Genomic DNA, 19,290 nt, shown 5'->3' with positions numbered 1-19,290 from the left:
TCTTGGACTTACTGGCTTTCAATGGGCATCTGGTTAGCCACTGTTAGAAAGGGATACTGGGCGAAGATGAGCTTCTGGCCTGATCCAGCAGCCTCTTCTTATGTTCTGCTCATTTTGTATGATAAAGCGGCTATGGCATGAATGCTAGAAGCCTCAGACAAGAGAGGGGAGTTTTGCAGTTTCCCTGCCTTCCACTTTTTCAATTGCAACGCTCCTCAAGCTGATCTCACCACCACACTCTTGGGGAGGGTGACACACACCCGAGCATCGCCCAAAGAGAGAAAACTCTTCACCCCAGATGAGGACACATATTTGCACAAAATGGTCGTTAGCAAATGCAAATTTAGAAATACCACTGGTCCTGCTAGCTAGGGTTGATGGGAAGTGCAGTCCAACAACAGCTGGGGACCGAAGATGGAGAAACGCTGGAAACGGAATTAGATTGCGGGCATGTGCACCAGCTATAATAATAATAATAATACTTTATTATTTATACCCCGCCCATATGGCTGGGTTTCCCCAGCCACTCTGGGCGGCTTCCAACACAATATTAAAATACAGTAATGCATCAAATATTAAAAGCTTCCCTAAACGGGGCTGCCTTCAGATGTTGTCAAAAAGTCTGGTAGTTGTTTTTCTCTTTGACATCTGGTGGGAGGGCGTTCCACAGGGCGGGTGCCACTACCGAGAAGGCCCTCTGCCTGGTTCCCTGTAACTTGGCTTCTCGCAATGAGGGAACCGCCAGAAGGCCCTCGGCGCTGGACCTCAGTGTCTGGGCTGAACGATGGGGATGGAGACGCTCTTTCAGATATACTGGACTGAGGCCGTTTAGGGCTTTAAAGGTCAGCGCCAACACTTTGAATTGTGCTCTGAAACGTACTGGGAGCCAATGTAGGTCTTTCAAGACCAGTGTTATGTGGTCTTGGCGGCCACTCCCAGTCACCAGTTTAGCTACTGCATTCTGGATTAGTTGTAGTTTCCGGGTCACCTTCAAAGGTAGCCCCACATAGAGTGCACTGCAGTAGCTACAGGGGGCTGAGGGGTCTTGGGATCCCCTCAATATCTGGGGGTAAGGAGCCAGGTCTCCTGAACGTTGAGGGGGTGGAGGAGGTCAGGTCTCCTCCCAACGATTGTCCTTTCCAATGTGGGAAGATTCGAAGTGCACTGTGTTCCTCAGCAAGATCGCGCCGGAGGGCTGGATATTCAGCACTCTTGACTCTGCCTTCTGAGGAACCCCAAGTGCCTTTCCTGTGCCCCCTACCTTGAGAGAAAGGGAGAGATAAAGAGAAGGGTTTTTGTTTTTTGTTTTTTAGAAGCTAAGTAGCTTCAAAGAACAAGCACTTCAGCCCAGACATATCCAAATTTCACAACCACAAGGAAGTCGCCAAAAAAAGAACCGGCAGGCAGGCGTCAAGGTGAGGTGAGTGGCAGGGCGATTTAACTCGTCCCTCCCCAGGGAGTTCTCAGAGCACAGGAATCCTGCTTAAGCACTCCTTCAAGTGCAAAAGAAAACCAAGGTGTGTACATGTGAGGTCAGCTAAAGTCATTCCCAAGGGCCCCACCCCTGACATCTGCATAGTCAGGTTTCGAGTACGAAAAGAGCTGAGGTTGCTTCTCCCAGGCACACAATCCAGTAATCGGGGTGAATGGCAGATCCCAAATCTAGCAGGGAGGAGGACCTGGGACGACCTTCAGTTTTTACTTGTGCAGGCTCTGCACAAATGGCGGTGTTCGAACTTGAAGAGCTCCCGAATGGGGATAAAAAACACAACACGGTTGATCTCTCTCTTCATTTGTAATAATAATAATAATAATAATAATAATAATAATAATAATAATAGAATTTATTATTTGTACCCCACCCATCTGGCCTGGGCTTCCCCAGCCATTCTGGGCAGCTTCCAACACAATATTAAAATACAGTAATGCATCAAACATTAAAAGCTTCCCTAAACAGGACTGCCTTCAGATGTCATCTAAAAGTTTGGTAGTTGTTTTTCTCTTTGACATCTGGTGGGAGGGCGTTCCACAGGGCGGGTGCCACCACCGAGAAGGCCCTCTGCCTGGTTCCCTGTAACCTCACTTCTTGCAATGTGGGAACTGCCAGAAGGCCCTCGGCGCTGGACCTCAGTGTCCAGGCTGAACGATGGGGGTGGAGACACTCCTTCAGGTATACTGGGCCGAGGCTGTTTGTACCCAAATAAAGGCCTAAATGGGGATGATGGGAGAGCCCTGTTGGGTCCCTGGATCAGATCAGATTCTCCCTATCTCGTCTTTTTCCCCACAATGGCCAAACAGGAGTTTCTGGGGAAACCAAGAAGGAGCCTTCGATTTATTTATTTGTTTGCTTGTTGTCATTATGACCCTTACAGAATTACAGTCCCCCCAATATTAAAATCTGTGGTACGGATGTGTCTGTAGAGGCTTGAGACTTCCTCCCTGGGCAGAATCCAAGGGAAAACTTAAAGGGGAAGCAGTTTGGGATGGTCAGCGCTTTGAGCTCAGCGCCGCGTTTCACTTCTTCATGTCACAAAATGCATCTGCCGCTCGATCGCGAAAAGAACCTCAAAGCGGTTTGCAAGCTTGCATCTCTGTGCAGATCAAACCAAGCATCGCAAAGGCAGGAGCGCCCGCTCCGACGACCTTTGTTCTAAGGAGCCCAGACCATAGCTGTCAACTTACGGATCTGAAAATAAGGGACCAGCAGCCTCGGAAATAAGGGATCAGCAGCCAAAATAAGGGATTTTAGTCATCCAGCTGAAATACGAAGCTAAAAGGGACCAGATCATTTGGGAGAGCAGCGCCGGTTTTTAGCCCTTCATTTCCAGAGGTTGCTGCTCAAGACACCAGCTGATGAAACACTGCAATTAAATAACTACAAGCAGCAACCACTTTTTGCACAAAACGAAGTCCAAGCTACGAAGATGCTGCTGCAGTTCTGTATCTTTTCTCTCGTGCTCCATCTGCAGCTCTCAGTTCCATCAGGCGGGGCGGGAGGAAGGGGGTGGGAATAGCGCCCGAAGTAAACCCGCAGATCAGACCATCTATGCTAGTCTACCACTACAAATCTATGGGAGAAGCGCTTGGGGTCCTTCCTCCGCTTTCCCCCTCTATGGTTAGCCCTTGGAACACCTGCCTGCGCCTCCTCCTCCTTCTCCTCTCTCTGAACTGCTTTCTCTATGGTTGCCCTCGCTCTCCTCTCAAGGCTCCTCAGTCCCGGTGGGGAGGGGCTCCCGGGGGCCGAGGCTGGTGAAAGGAGGCTGGAGGGGGGCGGGCCGGGCAGCCAAGCAACACAGCTGGAGCCTCCCTCCTCCCTGGCCGGCAGGGAGGGAGGGAGAGGAGCTGCTTCCTTTGAAACCCGGGAAATTTAAGGGACATCATCAATAAGGGACAGCAGCGGGACACGGCGCTGGGATAAGGGAGTTTCCCACCAAATAAGGGACACTTGACAGCTATGGCCCAGACCCTGAGGGCATGTGCTGGGACCATGGAGGTTTCTCCGCACTTGGAAGGCAGGGTCTGCGTGTCACGGCATGAGTCTCCCTTTTCCTTCACTTTAGCCCTGGGCCAAAACACCACGGAGCCAAGAACAGTACTCCATTGCTTCAAATGCGACTTCGATCAACCCTGCTCAGAGACAAGCGTGACCTGCGGTGAAGGAGAGAGCTGCAGTACTATCAGAGGGCATTCAGGTTGGTGCCACTGTCCCAGGGATGGGCTTCCCTCCCTCCAGCCTCCAGTCAGGAAGTTGTGTGCAGCCATGGCCTGCCCGGAGGTGGCGTGGGGCTTCCTGGGTACCCTGCAGGCCGGACCGAGTGTCTACTCCAGTCAGCAGGCTGGCAGGAGGCAGGAGGTGGGCGAAAGGCGTGGCCACCGCCCAGGCACATCCTGGCAGGCCCTCTCCCCGGCTCCCTGTCCTTCCCTGCCTGCTGCCGGGGGTCTCTGGGTCCCAGAGTCTGGCCTGGCCTTGCTGTCCCTGGCAGGAGCCGGCAACAGCGGAGGTGCTTGCTTTTTCGCTCAGCATGCTGCTATCCCCACACAGTTGCGGAAGCAGATCAGGCCCATGGTGAATGGGCAAGGATGGAGGAATGCGGGCAAGGGGCGATCCCAGTGCAGCCTCTCTGCGGGCATCAGGGAAATTCACCCGTCACTGGCCGCATTGGCCGATCGAACTCTGCCCTGTGTGGGCGGGCATTTAAGGAGCGCTGTGCAGCCCCACCTGTCTCCAGAGGAGGGATCACTTCAGAAGTGTCTGTGGTTTGCCTACCCCGGGCACTAGCAGTCCACGCTATGCCACTGTGTTCCCTAATAACTACCATACAGTATATATACTGCCTCTGCTTCTGGAGGTCATAGAGAGAGAGCTGTCATGTGTCTAAATGCCCCTTTCCAAGCCACCTCTGTGAAATCCCTTTTTAAAGATGGGGATTAGGCGAGACCTGCGCTTGCATTCTGGGTGCAGTGCAATGATCTCATTCCCCCTCAGGCTTCGTTTCTCATGGCAACATTTCTGGCTTAGCATGCCTATGCTCCACCATTAAAATCAGGAGTATCTACCAGCCCCGGTACGTCCTGCCGATCCTCAACCTCTGTAGGAACATATGTACAGTGATACCTCGGGTTAAGTACTTAATTCATTCTGAAGGTCCATTCTTAACCTGAAACTGTTCTTAACCTGAAGCACCACTTTAGCTAATGGCACCTCCTGCTGCTGCCGTGCTGCCGGAGCATGATTTCTGTTCTCATCCTGAAGCAAAGTTCTTAACCCGAGGTACTATTTCTGGGTTAGCGGAGTCTGTAACCTGAAGCGTATGTAACCTGAAGCATATGTAACCCGAGGTACCACTGTACTGTGTTATATTGAGTTGGACAACTGGTCCATCTAGCTCAGCACTGTCTACACGGACCGGCAGCAGCTTTCTGGGATTTCGGGCAGAACTCTCCCCCAGCCCTACCTGGAGACGCCGGGGATTGAACCCGGAGCCTTCCGCTTGCAAGGCAGACCCTCTGCCGCTGAGCTGCGGCCCTTGTAACTTTGCACCCGCTTGCTCCTTGCAGATTACAAAGTCCACGAATCTATCTACGGGAAGGGCTGCATCTCGGCCAGAAAGTGTAGCAGCTTGGACAGAATCAGCTACTCCAACAACCCTTTCCGCGTCACCTACTACTGCTGCAACACTGACTACTGCAACAGCGGCTACTCCGGGGCTCCCCGCCTCCCCTTGGTCTGCGTGGCCACCATCCTGACCATGCTCCTTGCCTACCTCTTGTGAGACCCAGAACACACCCGCCCTGTAATGAAACTGACCCGCTCCCCACAGTGACCGTCTCCTCTTGCTCATGTCTCCTTCCGTCTCCAAAACAGCCAAGGCCCTGCTTCTTATAATGGACACAATGCCGTCCTTTCGTATCTACAATGTCGCTCCCGGTTTATATTTCTGTCTTTACCTTCCGGCCCACAAATTAGCCCTCTAAACAAACCAATTCGTTTATTATCAAGTTCCCTACGGATGCAGGAAACTGCTGCTCGTCTGGCCGTGGCTCCGTAGGGCTTCTGACAGCAGGTCCCCATCCTATTTATTTTATTTATTGACAAGAGATAAAAGCCGCTTCACGACCAGTTATAACACGTTGAGTTATGGCCGCTTCCCAAACATTGCCATGACAGTGAGTTGGTTTGGTGGCGCCCCCTGGTGTGCGGTCCCTGAAGTTCCTGAAGTGCTGCAAATCACGCAAGTGTCCGTCCGTCCTTTGGTCTGGGATTTGCAAGCTACCTTTGCCCAAACAAAAGATTTTGGGAGAACTTCTTAGAACCTCACAAGGTGATCAGATTTCATGACATAGCCCAGTAGTTCAGGCTGCAATCCCAGGCATGCCTTCTTGAAAGCAAACCCCATTCAATTCATTGGGACTTTCTTTCAAGTAAACGTGTAGGGTCAGGCTGAAAGCGCACGAGCCCCAGGCCGCAAAACCTCCTGGTTCAAATGTGGCCTCAGCTAGGAACGCAGAATGAGGAACTCGGAATAACCAGGTCCCTGTTCTCTAGCACTCTCTGACTGGCACCATCTTCAGGGGCCCCCAGGGGCCTGGGCCCCCAAACTGTTTTTTTGCTGTGGGCGCCAGGCCTCCACCCCTGCCATGACTGCTGTCTGCCGCCTCTGTAGCCGCCTCTGTGCACCACCCGCCATGGTGGTGACAGGGCCTGAGCACTAGAGGTAAGGCAGTAGGTGGTTGTGGGGGGTGGCACATGGACGCAGAGGCCCCGATCCAGTCACTGCCGCAGCACCAGAACATGTGCACTGTGCTATCATGACAGCATGGCACAGTGCACGTGTTCCGGCCTCACGTCACATCACAACGTCATTATGGCACTGCGGGGCGCACGCCGACATTGGACAGCCACAATGTGGGGCCCAATGTCGGTGTCCCTGCTGAATGGCAACATGGAAATGATAATAACACTGACCTCCTTCACAGGGGGTACTGCTCTTTGAACCTCTGAAAATGGAAGTGTTTAAAGAGCAGTCGGGGCTGTTTGCAAAAGGGCTTTCAAACAGCCTCACACCTGAGCTTTGACTGTGTGTGCCTGCTCCCAGCAGAACAGGAATGTCTCACCAAACCTAAACCCCCACTGGTCGGTTGATGAGCAGGGACTAAATCCTGTTCAATTTGACTGCACCTACAAGTGCTCGGCTGTGAAACCGGTCCGTGCAGTCAACGCAGGATCAAACCCTGTCCCATCAGCTGGCGTCACCACTCATTGGAGGGGAAGGTAGGCATAGTTTCCTTAAAATAGCCTCATGGGCCAAATCCCCCGCCCTGACAGGCCAGGGCTGGCCCATGAACTGGAGGTTACCCACCCCTGGTTTAAACACAGACTACCGTACTTTTCGCTCTATAAGACCCACCAGACCACAAGACGCACCTTGTTTTTGGAGGAGGAAAACAAGAGGAAAAAATATTCTGAATCTCAGAAGCCAGAACAGCAAGAGGGATCGCTGCGCAGTGAAAGCAGCAATCCCTCTTGCTGTTCTGGCTTCTGGGATAGCTGCGCAGCCTGCATTCGCTCCATAAGACGCACACACATTTCCCCTTACTTTTTAGGAGGGAAAAAGTGAGTCTTATAGAGCAAAAAATACGGTACTTCATAGGGTTAGCCTATATCGCAGGCTCTCACCAGCACAATTTCCCAGATTGCAACCCTGCACAAGCTCTTAGACGTGTCTGGAGCTTTCAAGAAAGAAAACCTTTCTCAAAATTGTTGTGCATATGTCTACACCACTAGCCTTCAAAAATACCATTATTATAATACTGTAGAAACAACGTCTCTTATGAACAGAGTGCTGGTGCACTAAAAATACCATGTATGTTTCTGTTTGTCTATCTACAATTCCCAATTAAAAGATTTAAAATGTTCCTTGCAAGTATTGTTTTGCTGAAGGGACCCATATGAGCCCGAGAGCATGATTCTTTTGCCAGGTAGCCGGTGCGACAGCAACAAGAACAAGGTCAAAGGAGGGGCGTGAAGAGTCAGGAAGATGAAATTCAGTTCAGTTCACATTAAAAGGCAGACGTGCCCAAGTCACACTTTCCGAGACAATGTGCGAACCAAACCACAGCTGCCCTTCAATATTTGCACCCCTGTGAATTGTGCAGTGCAGTTCTCCAACCGAGCAGTGTGTACAAATGATGCATATATGAGAGAGAAATGCATATATTAGCCAAAACTATATTCATAAATGGGTTAGATTGTGAGGGATGCTTCGCAAAGTGTAGATGAATTCTCATGAAGACTTATTTTCTTTTCTTTTACAACCACTGAGCATGTGAAAACGAGGCATGACTTTAAGATAAGGTTAAAAGGTAAAGGAACCCCTGACCATTAGGTCCAGTCGTGACTGACTCTGGGGTTGTGGCGCTCATCTCGCTTTACTGGCCGAGGGAGCCGGCGTACAGCTTCCGGGTCATGTGGCCAGCATGACTAAGCCGCTTCTGGTGAACCAGAGCAGCGCACGGAAACGCCGTTTACCTTCCCGCCAGAGCGGTACCTATTTATCTACTTGCACTTTGACGTGCTTTAGAACTGCTAGGTTGGCAGGAGCAGGGACCGAGCAATAGGAGCTCACCCTGTCGTGGGGATTCAAACCGCCGACCTTCTGATCGGCAAGCCCTAGGCTCTGTGGTTTAACCCACAGCACCACCCGCGTCCCAAGATAAGGTTACCAGAGGTTTTTTTCAATGAATCCGGTGATACTTTTCAACTTCCGTCGGAATGATAGTGGAAATGATAGGGGACTGATTTGTAAATGGGGACGTCTGGTAACCTTACTTTAAGAGCTGGGGGGAATGAGAAACCGAGAGAAACATAGATTGAGAGATTTGCACAGTCCACACACACACACTCATACCTCTGAGGTAGAAAATCCCACAAGAACCTCTCTTCCTCCCTCCCAGTGAAAAGGCAACCCATCTTTTGCCCACTCAGAATTAACCGCCTGAGGCAATTGCCTGTCTCTGTCTAATGGTACGGCAAGCAATTCCAAGGACATGGCTTTGCCCTCCTGGAAGCTGTCGTTTCTGAAGCATGCTGGGCGTTGTGGCTGTGTGAGGAACTTCAGTTCCTAGGATTCTCTGGGGGGAAAGCCATGAGGCATGGTGCTGCTGTGGACCATTGTGTTGTTGTTTTTTAATAAATATTTATTAAAGATTTTCTTAATACAATAGAAAAAGCAAACAAAATAACATATAATTTTTCAATATCCACATTTTCTTCACTTCTTTGGACTTCCTCGCATCTCTCGTTCCTGCGTTCCAAATTTTCAAGCTTTACCCAGCAATTTATCACCTTGTTTCAATTCTTATATTATAATTTTCCAATATTGTATCCCTAATTTTAGATAATTTAACCCAAACCTTACAAGCTTAATTTTAACATAATATTTATCCAAAATTTATCTTTTCTTATATTTTCATTTATCTTCATATTCCTTCTAACTAACTTATTGGTGCCATATTGTTGATAATCTTACATCTTTCTTAACATTCATACAATTTACAATATTTTTGTAAATAGTCCTTAAATTTCTTCCAGTCCTCCTCCACAGCCTCTTCTCCCAGGTCTCGGATTCTGCCAGTCATTTCTGCTAGCTCCATATAGTCTATCAGTTGCATCTGCCATTCTTCCAGTGTGGGCAAATCTTGGGTTTTCCAGTGCTTAGCGACAAGTATCCTTGCTGCTGTTGTTGCATACATAAAAAATGTTCAGTCCTTCTTTAACACCCTCTGGCCGACGATGCCCAAAAGAAAGGCCTCTGGTTTTGCTGTGGACCATTGTGGAAGCAAAATAAACGCCTTCAACTTCTCCTTCCCCACGTTGCTGTTCTGAATGTGCACAGGGGCCCTGGAGGCCTGGCCTTGCACCAGAGCTATTGTCTGCAGAAGCCATCCTGCAGGGTGTATTTGATAAAATACCAAAACAAATGTTTGCTGCCCACCCAGGCACCACAAATGTTGCTGAACTACAACTCCCACCATCGTTGTCTGTAGGCCCTGCTGGCTGGGGCTAATGGGAGTTCAAATGGGTAAGCCACCTGAGGGGATGTGACAAGTTTTCCCATCCAGCAACAGCACAACAGATAGGCTGAGGGAAAAGTCTCGCCAGGAATGAGGAAACATCAGCTTCCAACAGCGTTTCCAAGGCGAAGGTTCCCTATTCCTGATTCACCGGGACATAGTGGTCAGAGCTGAGGTGGTACTGAAATACGCAAATGCTGGGAAGATGTACGAGAGAAGAGAATAAAGTTAGAAACAGTGGCAAAGCTATTCAAAAGGTGTCGGTGGGGAGGGATGTGCCCTAATCACAAGGCTGATTTCCCATGTCAAGGAGTGACTTTAGGGTGTCATGTAAAAAATAAATAAATATCCAAGCACTTTGTCCAGCTCCTCGAGCCTTACTAACTGAAACCCATCCAACGCAACAAGACAACAAGACTAGGCTAGTGGTCTCAGGACACCCTTTGGGATTCATTGATCCCCTTAAACTGAAAAGAACTGCAGGCCAGTTCCTTATCTCTCATTGTTTTACTCAATGGTGGAACAATCTTTAGCAAAACGCTCAAGGCAGCTTGAGGGATGATACAGAATGCACAACCAGTTTTAATCCAGCTTCAAGCCGGATTGGCTGATTTCCTCCAACAGGTATACCCAACCTTTTTGTGCCTGGTAGCACATCTGAAAAATCGATAAACGGCTGTGGCCACCACAAAAATACCCATTTCACAGAAGAAAAGCGGTGATGTTCGGAAACAAAAGAACCTGCCGCCCCTCAAAAAAACAAGACAAAGAAAGCAGGTGACATCCCATAAAAAAACAGAGATCCCTTCCAACCAAAAAAGTCACTCTTTTTTATTTAAAAAAAAAGTGGGGGAGGGCGGAGGGCTTTGGCGAGCATGGAAGGTTTCTGGGGACACCATGTTGGGGACCTCAAAGCTACCCTGAGAAAGAGAGACAGAGGAAGTGTCTCCTAGATCAGGCATAGGCAAACTCAGCCCTCCAGATGTTTTGGGACTACAACTCCCATCATCCCTAGCTAACAGGAACAGGGGTCAGGGATGATGGGAATTGTAGTCCCAAAACATCTGGAGGGCTGGGTTTGCCTATGCTTGCCTTGATCGCTGTACGCTTTTGATTCTGTCAAAGTGATGGATCATTTCTGGGATTGGGAGTAGAAGGCAGTGCTTTTCCGTGGCATCATTTCTACTTCTCTGCGAGATTGCAGAACGAGGTGCGGGGACACTGTTGCTGTTGTCGTTTTAAATAACTTTTAATCGATCCTCATTTCACAAAGAAACAATAAAGAACAAATATGTCAACAACTGCAGAGAGAGAGAGAGGTCAGGATTGTCCCAGCAGTATATCTCAAGTTCTGGACTGTCAGTCAAAAGGGTCTTTTCAGAGATGAGTCAAAGGAAGGTGAAGTGCATGCTGGGACGTTGTTGTTCTTTCAACTATCTCTTTGCAAAAGGGACCTGAAGCGTCACGTTTCTTCCGGTGCTGTGCATTATACTCCCTGCCATTAAGATAACACTGCTGGTGTGGTTTCTATTTTCCTTTGGGTGTCTAAATGTTTTTGCTACCGTTGATTTAAGCATTTACCCCTCCTTTTCTGAGCTGAAAAGCGCCCTTCATCCCTCGTATTACTAGCAGAACATGTTTCTGCCGCCACGCTCTGAGCACATTACCTGTTTCCTTAGGATTATTGTGCTTATAATCATTCCCAGGTGAGCCTTCCCAGAACACCCTTCTTCTTGTAGTCACATGCACAGCTGCATTTTGGATGTCCATGCCAGACATCTCTCATCGCCCTCTTACATAATATGAACTTTTCTCACAACTTGTGAGAAAAACAGCTGGCGACCGTCCTGTCCCAGCCTTCAGCAATCTTATGAACTTAAGAGGAAGGTACAGGCAACTGGAGGCTTCAGGACTCAAACTGCCCCCCTCAATGGCAGCATGCCTTTCCCCTTGGTGTGTGTGGAGTCCTGTGCCCTGACCAAAGTATTTTAGGACAGGTATGATGGAATCCACAGCACCCCATTCCCACCAACTCTGAGGCTGGGCTAATTTCCATGTCCTAGGGCAGGGGTAGGCAACCTAAGGCCCGGGGGCTGGATGCAACCCTATCACCGTCTCAATCCCAGTACGTTTCCGAGCACAATTCAAAGTGTTGGTGCTGACCTTTAAAGCCTTAAATGGCCTCAGCCCAGTATACCTGATGGAGCGTCTCCACCCCCATCGTTCTGCCTGGACACTGAGGTCCAGTGCCAAGGGCCTTCTGGTGGTTCCCTCACTGCGAGAAGCCAAGTTACAGGGAACCGGGCAGAGGGCCTTCTTGGTAGTGGCACCTGCCCTGTGGAACACCCTCCCATCAGATGTCAAGGAAATAAACATGTGAAGGCAGCCCTGTATAGGGAAGTTTGTAATTTTAGACTATTGTATTTTAATATTGTGTTGGAAGCTGCCCAGAGTGGCTGGGGAAACCCAGCCAGATGGGCGGGGTATAAATATATTATTATTATTATTATTATTATTATTATTATTATTATTATTATTATATCAATGCAGCCCACGGATGGTCTGAGAATCAGCATGTTTTTACAAGAGTGGAATGTGTCCTTTTATTTAAGATGCATCTCTGGGTTATTTGTGGGGCATAGGAATTGATTCATTTTTCATTTCCAAAATATAGTTCGGCCCCAGCACATGGTCTGAGGGACGGTGGGCTGACCCATGACTGAAAAAGGTTGCTGACCCCTGTCCTAGGGGGAGAGAGGGGAGCTTCTCCAGACAAGAGTGGGAAGATATTAGTGGCTCTTGGGTGGTTGACCAGAAGGGAATGCAAGCCTTGGGCTGAAATAGGTCCCAAGGAGGTCTTATCTGATTCTGACAGGTATACCAAGCTATGAATGAGCGTCTCCACCCCCATCGTTCAGCTCTGAGGTCCAGCTCTGAGGGCCTTCTGACAGTTCCCTCCCTGCGAGAAGTGAGGTTACGGGGAACCAGGCAGAGGACCTTCTCGGTGGTGGCGCCCACCCTGTGGAACGCCCTCCTGTCAGATGCAAGGAAATAGACAACTACCTGACTTTTAGAAGACATCTGAAGGCAACCCTGTGTAAGGAAGTTTTGAATGTTTGGTGTTTTATTGTGTTTTTAATATTCTGTTGGGAGCTGCCCAGAGAGGCTGGTGAGGCCTGGCCAGATGGACAGGGTATATAAAAACATAATAAAACATTAAACATTTTTTAAAATATCTTCCCTATACAGGGTTGCCTTCAGACGACTATGGGGTCAGATAACTCCATACCCTCCAACATTTCTCCATTGAAAATACAGTGGTGCCTCGCAAGACGAAATTAATTCGTTCCGCGAGTCTCTTCGTCTTGCGGTTTTTTCGTCTTGCGAAGCACGGCTATTAGCGGCTTAGCGGCTATTAGCGGCTTAGCGGCTTGGAAAAAGGAAAAGAACTCGCAAGAACTCGCAAGACGTTCCATCTTGCGAAGCAAGCCCATAGGGAAATTCGTCTTGCAAAGCACCTCAAGAAACGGAAAACTCTTTCGTCTAGCGAGTTTTTCGTCTTGCAAGGCATTCGTCTTGCGGGGCACCGCTGTACAGACATGCTAAGGAAAAGGGGAACATTCTGAATCAGAATTAGAAATCAGGGATGTCGCTGGAAAATAGGGGCCCTTGGAGGGTCTGAAAGCAGGCACCCCAAGATTCAGGCCTGTATGGGAGTCCTGCTATCTGCTCTGGCAGAGCAGGGAGAGCTCCTATTCATAATGGCAAGGGCCATCTCTAGAAGCAGGGCTGTAGATGCAGCTGCATGGACAAAATAATGGGTGAGGGACACTGTGGTGATCACGTAGGGTCCCCGGACGTTTAATGGTCTATTGACCCCTGTGCCACCACTGTGCTCGCTTCCCCGCTGCCACCAGCCAGTTACTCTCTGGTAAGACACTGAGTCCAGCCAGTTGTTAAAAGTGAACCAAAAAACAAGTTTATTTTATAAGCATTAACAAGTTTATGGTTTCAGATAATTTTTCTTGTCAGTTTCTTATCCTTAGTTTCTTTACCGGCCTATACCTTCCTAATACCTTCTGACTGATTAGATCAACTGTTTGACTGACTCCTCTTAACAGATTCTCTCACTCTCCCACATCAGACTAGCCCAACCCACAGACTTATCCTCTCTGTCTCTTCTCTAACTCCAGACTGACTTCTTAACAACTCTAACTCTAACTCTAACTCCTCCCCTTGGGTTCCTATTGGTTAGTCATTTTACACTTAGTTAACCCTTTCCTTAAGAACCTGGTATGATGTCACACACCTAGGTGGGCAAACGCCACAGACGCCTACACAGTCCTCCTCAGCCTGCTGTCCACTTCCCCATCTGCAAGGGGAATGTCACGTGCTGCATGGGTTAGGGCTCATGGGGGGTGTAGTCCAAAACAGTTGGAGGGTGCCAGGGCCCTGCTTTGTGTGTCACCATCAAGAGAGCAAAGGGATCTGGGCATGTTTAGCCTGGAGAAGAGGAGGTTAAGGGGTGATATGATAGCCATGTTCAAATATATTAAAGGATGTCACATAGAGGAGGGAGAAAGGTTGTTTTATGCTGCTCCAGAGAAGCAGACACGGAGCAATGGTTCCAAACTACAAGAAAGAAGATTCCACCTAAAGATTAGGAAGAACTTCCTGACAGTAAGAGCTGTTCGACAGTGGAATTTGCTGCCAAGGAGTGTGGTGGAGTCTCCTTCTTTGGAGGTCTTTAAGCAGAGGCTTGACAACCATATGTCAGGAGTGCTCTGATGGTGTTTCCTGCTTGGCAGGGGGTTGGACTCGATGGCCCTTGTGGTCTCTTCCAACCCTATGATTCTATGATTCTATGGCTGGTAGGCAGAGCCTTCTCAGCAATCGTTCTCTGGCTGAGGCTCACCGGAGGCCTTCTGCACAGCCTCTTTGGTGCGAGGTGAAGATCTTTCCATTCTCCCAACCCTTTCAAGCAACGGGCACATTTAAACAAACCAAAAAATCTCGGGAAAGCTGTGTTTTGTTTTACGGGGCTGCTAACGGGTAGGAATGCCTCTGCCCCCCCCCAAAGTATTTTTTTAAAAAATCAAAAGCGTTATCTTGCTTGCTGTTGCTTTTGTTTACCCTTTGAAATATCCACTTGCATTTTAACATTGCATATAAGTTATAGATATAGATATATTATTAAATTTTCTGTTTTACAATTTAGAATATTCATTTAAACAACCTTAAAATGTCAGTGACTTCCCTTCTTCTCTTTCCATGGTTCATTTTGCATAACATAAACCCCTGCATATTTTACATAAACCAAACCACTCAATATTCCATTGCTACATCCGTCAAAACTTGTTTACACTGCTGAATTTATCTTAATGCTGCCGAGTGTTTTCCGCTGTGCACAATTATTTCCCATATGTTCAATTAAAAGTATTGAAAAATCTAAAGTGTTACATTGCTTGGTGTTGTTCTTGCTTACAACTTTTAAATACTGACTTGCGTTTTAACACGGCATATTAGTCTTTGCCCTGTAAAGGCTCAGGAAAGATGCCATTTTAATCCAGTAATGAAAATAAAACAAATGGTCAAGAATGGTCAAGTTTATTTATTTATTTAAGCACAATGCATTTTGCAGTACGAATGGCTCTTGTGCTCAGGTCATGTGTGCTGGCTCCCCACAATATGGCTTTAGACCATGGGTAGGCAAACTAAGGCCCGGGGGCCGGATCCGGCCCAATCACCTTCTCAATCCGGCCCGCAGACAGTCCAGGAATCAGCGTGTTTTTACATGAGTAGAATGTGTCCTTTTATTTAAAATGCATCTCTGGGTGATTTGTGGCGCATAGGAATTCGTTCATTATTACAGTGGTGCCTCACAAGACGAAAATAATTCGTTCCGCGAGTCTCTTCGTCTTGCGGTTTTTTCGTCTTGCGAAGCACCCCTATTAGCCGCTTAGCGGATTAGCGCTATTAGAGGCTTAGCGGCTATTAGCGGCTTAGCGGCTTAGAAAAAGGGGGGGAAAGGGGAAAAACTCGCAAGACTCACAAGACGTTTTCGTCTTGCGAAGCAAGCCCATAGGGAAATTCGTCTTGCGAAGCGCCTCGAAAAACGGAAAACCCTTTCGTCTTGCGGGTTTTTCGTCTTGCGAGGCATTCGTCTTGCGGGGCACCACTGTAATTTCAAAATATAGTCCGGCCCCCCACAAGGTCTGAGGGACAGTGGACCAGCCCCCTGCTGAAAAAGTTTGCTGATCCCTGCTTTAGACGAAGAGTGTAGATGGGGCCCTAGACAGAAGATGGGATGGTAAGTAAGAACTGAGTGTGAAACAGCCTTGCTAACAGCTCAAAGCACTACCAAGGGGTGTGTACGGATCTTGCTGGTGAGGACAGGCGAGTTATTGCCACTGAATGAGGTAGCTGAGAATAGTAGGGCACATCCTGCTTCAGGAGGAACAACCATAGATTTTAGCCCTCTGTCTTGGATACTTGAGTTGAGATTCCTGCATTGCAGGGGGTCGGACTAGATGACCCTTAGGATCCCTTCCAACTCCACAGTTCTATGATTCTATGCCTAACAGCAGCTTTTTAGGGGTTTCAGGCAGGGGCCACCCCAAGCCCTATCTGGAGACGCCAGGGATCGAACCTTGGACCTTCTGCACGTGGAGCAAATGCTCAACTGCTCAGCCATCACCCTTCCCCTAAAAATCCATACATTTCCACGTAAGCATGCCAAAAGTCCAGCCACAGCTTCCTCATGCAGCAGCTTTCGCAAGTGGCTTGAGCAAGGACAGGCCTGGTCATCCAGATTGCTTCAGAAACAATTGCACTGTTGCATCAAGCGCAGCTGCTGTTTCCGGGCACTTCCAAGTTGCGCATCGTTCCCTACTCCCCAAGCAGTTTCATTCAGAGGGGCTCCGAGAAAACAGGCCCGAGGTCCTCATCCAGTTTAAATAACCAATTAGCAAATCTGTTGCTGCTTCCATGCTTTGCCTTCAGTCTAGCATGCCATGGATGAGAAAGTGGGACAAACAAACAAACAAAACACATCCAAATTCCTTGCTCTTTCTCCCACCCAGTTCACCCGAAGTTACGCTCTTTCTCGTCCCTACCCCAGGGCCATAGCTGGGGGGTGGGGAGGAGGGCCCCCACTAGGGCTGCAGACGAGGGGGGCACAAAATCAGCTAAAAAATATGTCCATAAATATGTTCATAATTGAAAATATTGATTATTGCCTCATAATTGTTGTTTTTGTTGTTTAGTTGTTTAGTCGTGTCCGACTCTTCGTGACCCCCTGGACCAGAGCACGCCAGGCACTCCTGTCTTCCACTGCCTCACGCAGTTTGGTCAAACTCATGCTGGTAGCTTCGAGAACACTGTCCAACCATCTCGTCCTCTGTCGTCCCCTTCTCCTTGTGCCCTCCATCTTTCCCAACATCAGGGTCTTTTCCAGAGAGTCTTTTCTTCTCACAAGGTGGCCAAAGTATTGGAGCCTCAGCTTCAGGATCTGTCCTTCCAGTGAGCACTCAGGGCTGATTTCCTTCAGAATGGAGAGGTTTGATCTTCTTGCAGTCCATGGGACTCTCAAGAGTCTTCTCCAGCACCATAATTCAAAAGCATCAATCCTTCGGCGATCAGCCTTCTTTATGGTCCAGCTCTCACTTCCATACATCACTACTGGGAAAACCATAGCTTTTACTATACGGACCTTTGTTGGCAAGGTGATGTCTCTGATTTTTAAGATGCTGCCTAGATTTGTCATTGCTTTTCTCCCAAGAAGCAGGAGTCTTTTAATTTCACGAGTGCCTCATAATAAAAGGTTTTAAATAGTGGGTCTTTGTGAAACGCGGGGGCCCTGTTTTTCCCTATTTTTTTCCTGTGCCACATTCCTAGGGGGTACAATCTGGATCAGGGGTAGGCAACCTACGGCTTGTGAGCTAGATGTGGCCCAATTGCCTTCTAAATCCAGCCCGCAGACAGTCTTGGAATCAGCGTGTTTTTACATGAGTAGAATGTCTCCTTTTATTTAAAATGCATCTCTGGCTTATTTGTGGGGCATAGGAATTCGTTCATTTTTTCCCTTCAAAATATAATCCGGCCCACCACATGAACTGAAGGACGGTGGACTGGCCCACGGCTGAAAAAGGTTGCTGACCCCTGATCTGGGGTCAAGTTCACCTAGCTATGGCTCTGCCCCACCCCAATTCCTCGTTCCTTCTCTCACCCACCCCAATGGAAGCCATGTTCTTTCTCACCTCCACCCACCCGATATTCGTGATGCAAGCACATCCACCCGCCACCTTAATAATAATAATAATATTTTTTTATTTATACCCCACCCTTCCCGGTTCAAAAACCAGGCTCAGGGTGGCTAACAGCAAATTTAAAACACTTTATTGTAAAAGCAGCATAAAATTCAAAAATCAGTTAGATAATCCCCAGGGCTAGCTGGCTCAATTGGTCCTACTTGGGCCAGTGAGGAGGCCAGGGGAGAATTAGCTGTAGGGTCTCAGAGCGGGTGATAAAAGGGAAGGGGGAGGGAAGAGAAGGGAAATAAAAGATCAGGCTGAATTCAAATTAGAGGCCAGGCGGAATAGCTCTGTCTTACAGGCCCGACGGAAGGAGGTTAAATCCTGAAGGGCCCTAGTCTCATGGGGCAGAGCATTCCACCAGCTCGGAGCCATCACTGAAAAGGCCCCGGCCCTGAAAAGGCCCTTACCAGCTGTCTCTCAGCCACCATCGCCATGGCAGCTAGGCCTCGGCCATAGGGCTTCTCCTGGCCTCTCCTGCCTCACCGCAGAAGTTCCTGCTTCCAGAAGTGTGTTTCTGGATATGCTGTGCCCAATTCTCGATGTGTGGTGGCAGAGGCCATGACAGAGGCTGCCATGACAGCCACAGCCACCCCAGAGGAGGACATCCCAGAATTCAAACAAAAGTTGCCATGGCTTCTGTGAATCTTGTGATGTCCCATTCCATTTGGGACTACCGCGTGGAATGACATGTTGGCTCTCTTACCAAACTTTTCTGTTCAAACTTTTCCATCCTGTCAATTCTTCTGCTGTGGCCTTTTTATTTTGCTTAGGTCTGTGACCCTCCCAGATGGCTGCTGGACTTACTGTTGACGCTGCCATGTTTCTCAGCTGGAAGAAAACTTGACTGACTCTTTTGCACCCTGAGTTCTTGCAATATGCCAAGGGATCGTTTTTACATGTGGACTCTTAATGCAGCCGCTTCTGTGCTTTATGACGGTTTCCAACCAAGGACGAAAACGTTTTCTTTTGCAAGAGACTAAATGCGTCCCGGTGGAAGAGCTTTTATAATCACAAGTTTGATTCCAGGGGCAGGGCTTTTGTTTTCCTCTTCTGCCTTGAATGTAACCATGTGTGGAAAAACTGAGTGGCCAAAGTTCTGTTTGCAACTTTGTCTGGCTGTGTTTTCATCTTTGCCTTGAATTGAGCTAAGAGTTAAAAAAAAAAAACATGTTGAAGCCCACAGAATCATCAACAAGAGATTGTGGCACTTAACTTTGGAATTCTTCAAATTAGTGTTACTTCTCTCCTTCGAAATTATTTAATGTGCCTTTCAGGAAAATAAAACATCCTCTTGGGTCTTTTAAAATCCCGTCTTTTAAAAATGAAATATGGAAAATCCAAATACTGACTCCTCTCTTTTTGGGGAATTTCCAGCAGCAGAATATCACATTCCCTTGGCTTG

At 48.3% G+C, this 19,290-nt stretch overlaps 1 protein-coding gene across 4 annotated transcripts in view; it reads left to right on the top strand.

The window, feature by feature from the left end:
* Positions 1-7,416, top strand: part of LOC310838051 (uncharacterized protein) — a 44,644-nt gene extending 37,228 nt beyond the window's left edge. For 2 of the 4 annotated variants that reach the window (XR_014560656.1, XR_014560657.1), the window contains exons 4-6: positions 3,561-3,692; positions 5,059-6,883; positions 7,152-7,416. Coding sequence is in view for 1 of the 4 variants with exons in the window: in XM_083725433.1 (XP_083581559.1) it covers positions 3,455-3,692; positions 5,059-5,273 (453 nt within the window). In the remaining 3 variants the exon portion in view is untranslated. Of the gene's footprint in view, positions 1-2,760; positions 3,693-5,058 lie in introns of those variants that run through there. The other 2 variants (XR_014560658.1, XM_083725433.1) reach the window with 2 other exon arrangements.
* The last annotated feature ends 11,874 nt before the right edge of the window (positions 7,417-19,290 follow it).

Source organism: Podarcis gaigeae, assembly GCF_964106915.1.
Source record: "Podarcis gaigeae genome assembly, chromosome: 2".
Taxonomy (NCBI): domain Eukaryota; kingdom Metazoa; phylum Chordata; class Lepidosauria; order Squamata; family Lacertidae; genus Podarcis; species Podarcis gaigeae.
Note: the sequence above shows the minus strand (reverse complement) of the source record. Positions and strands in the feature narration are given on the sequence as shown.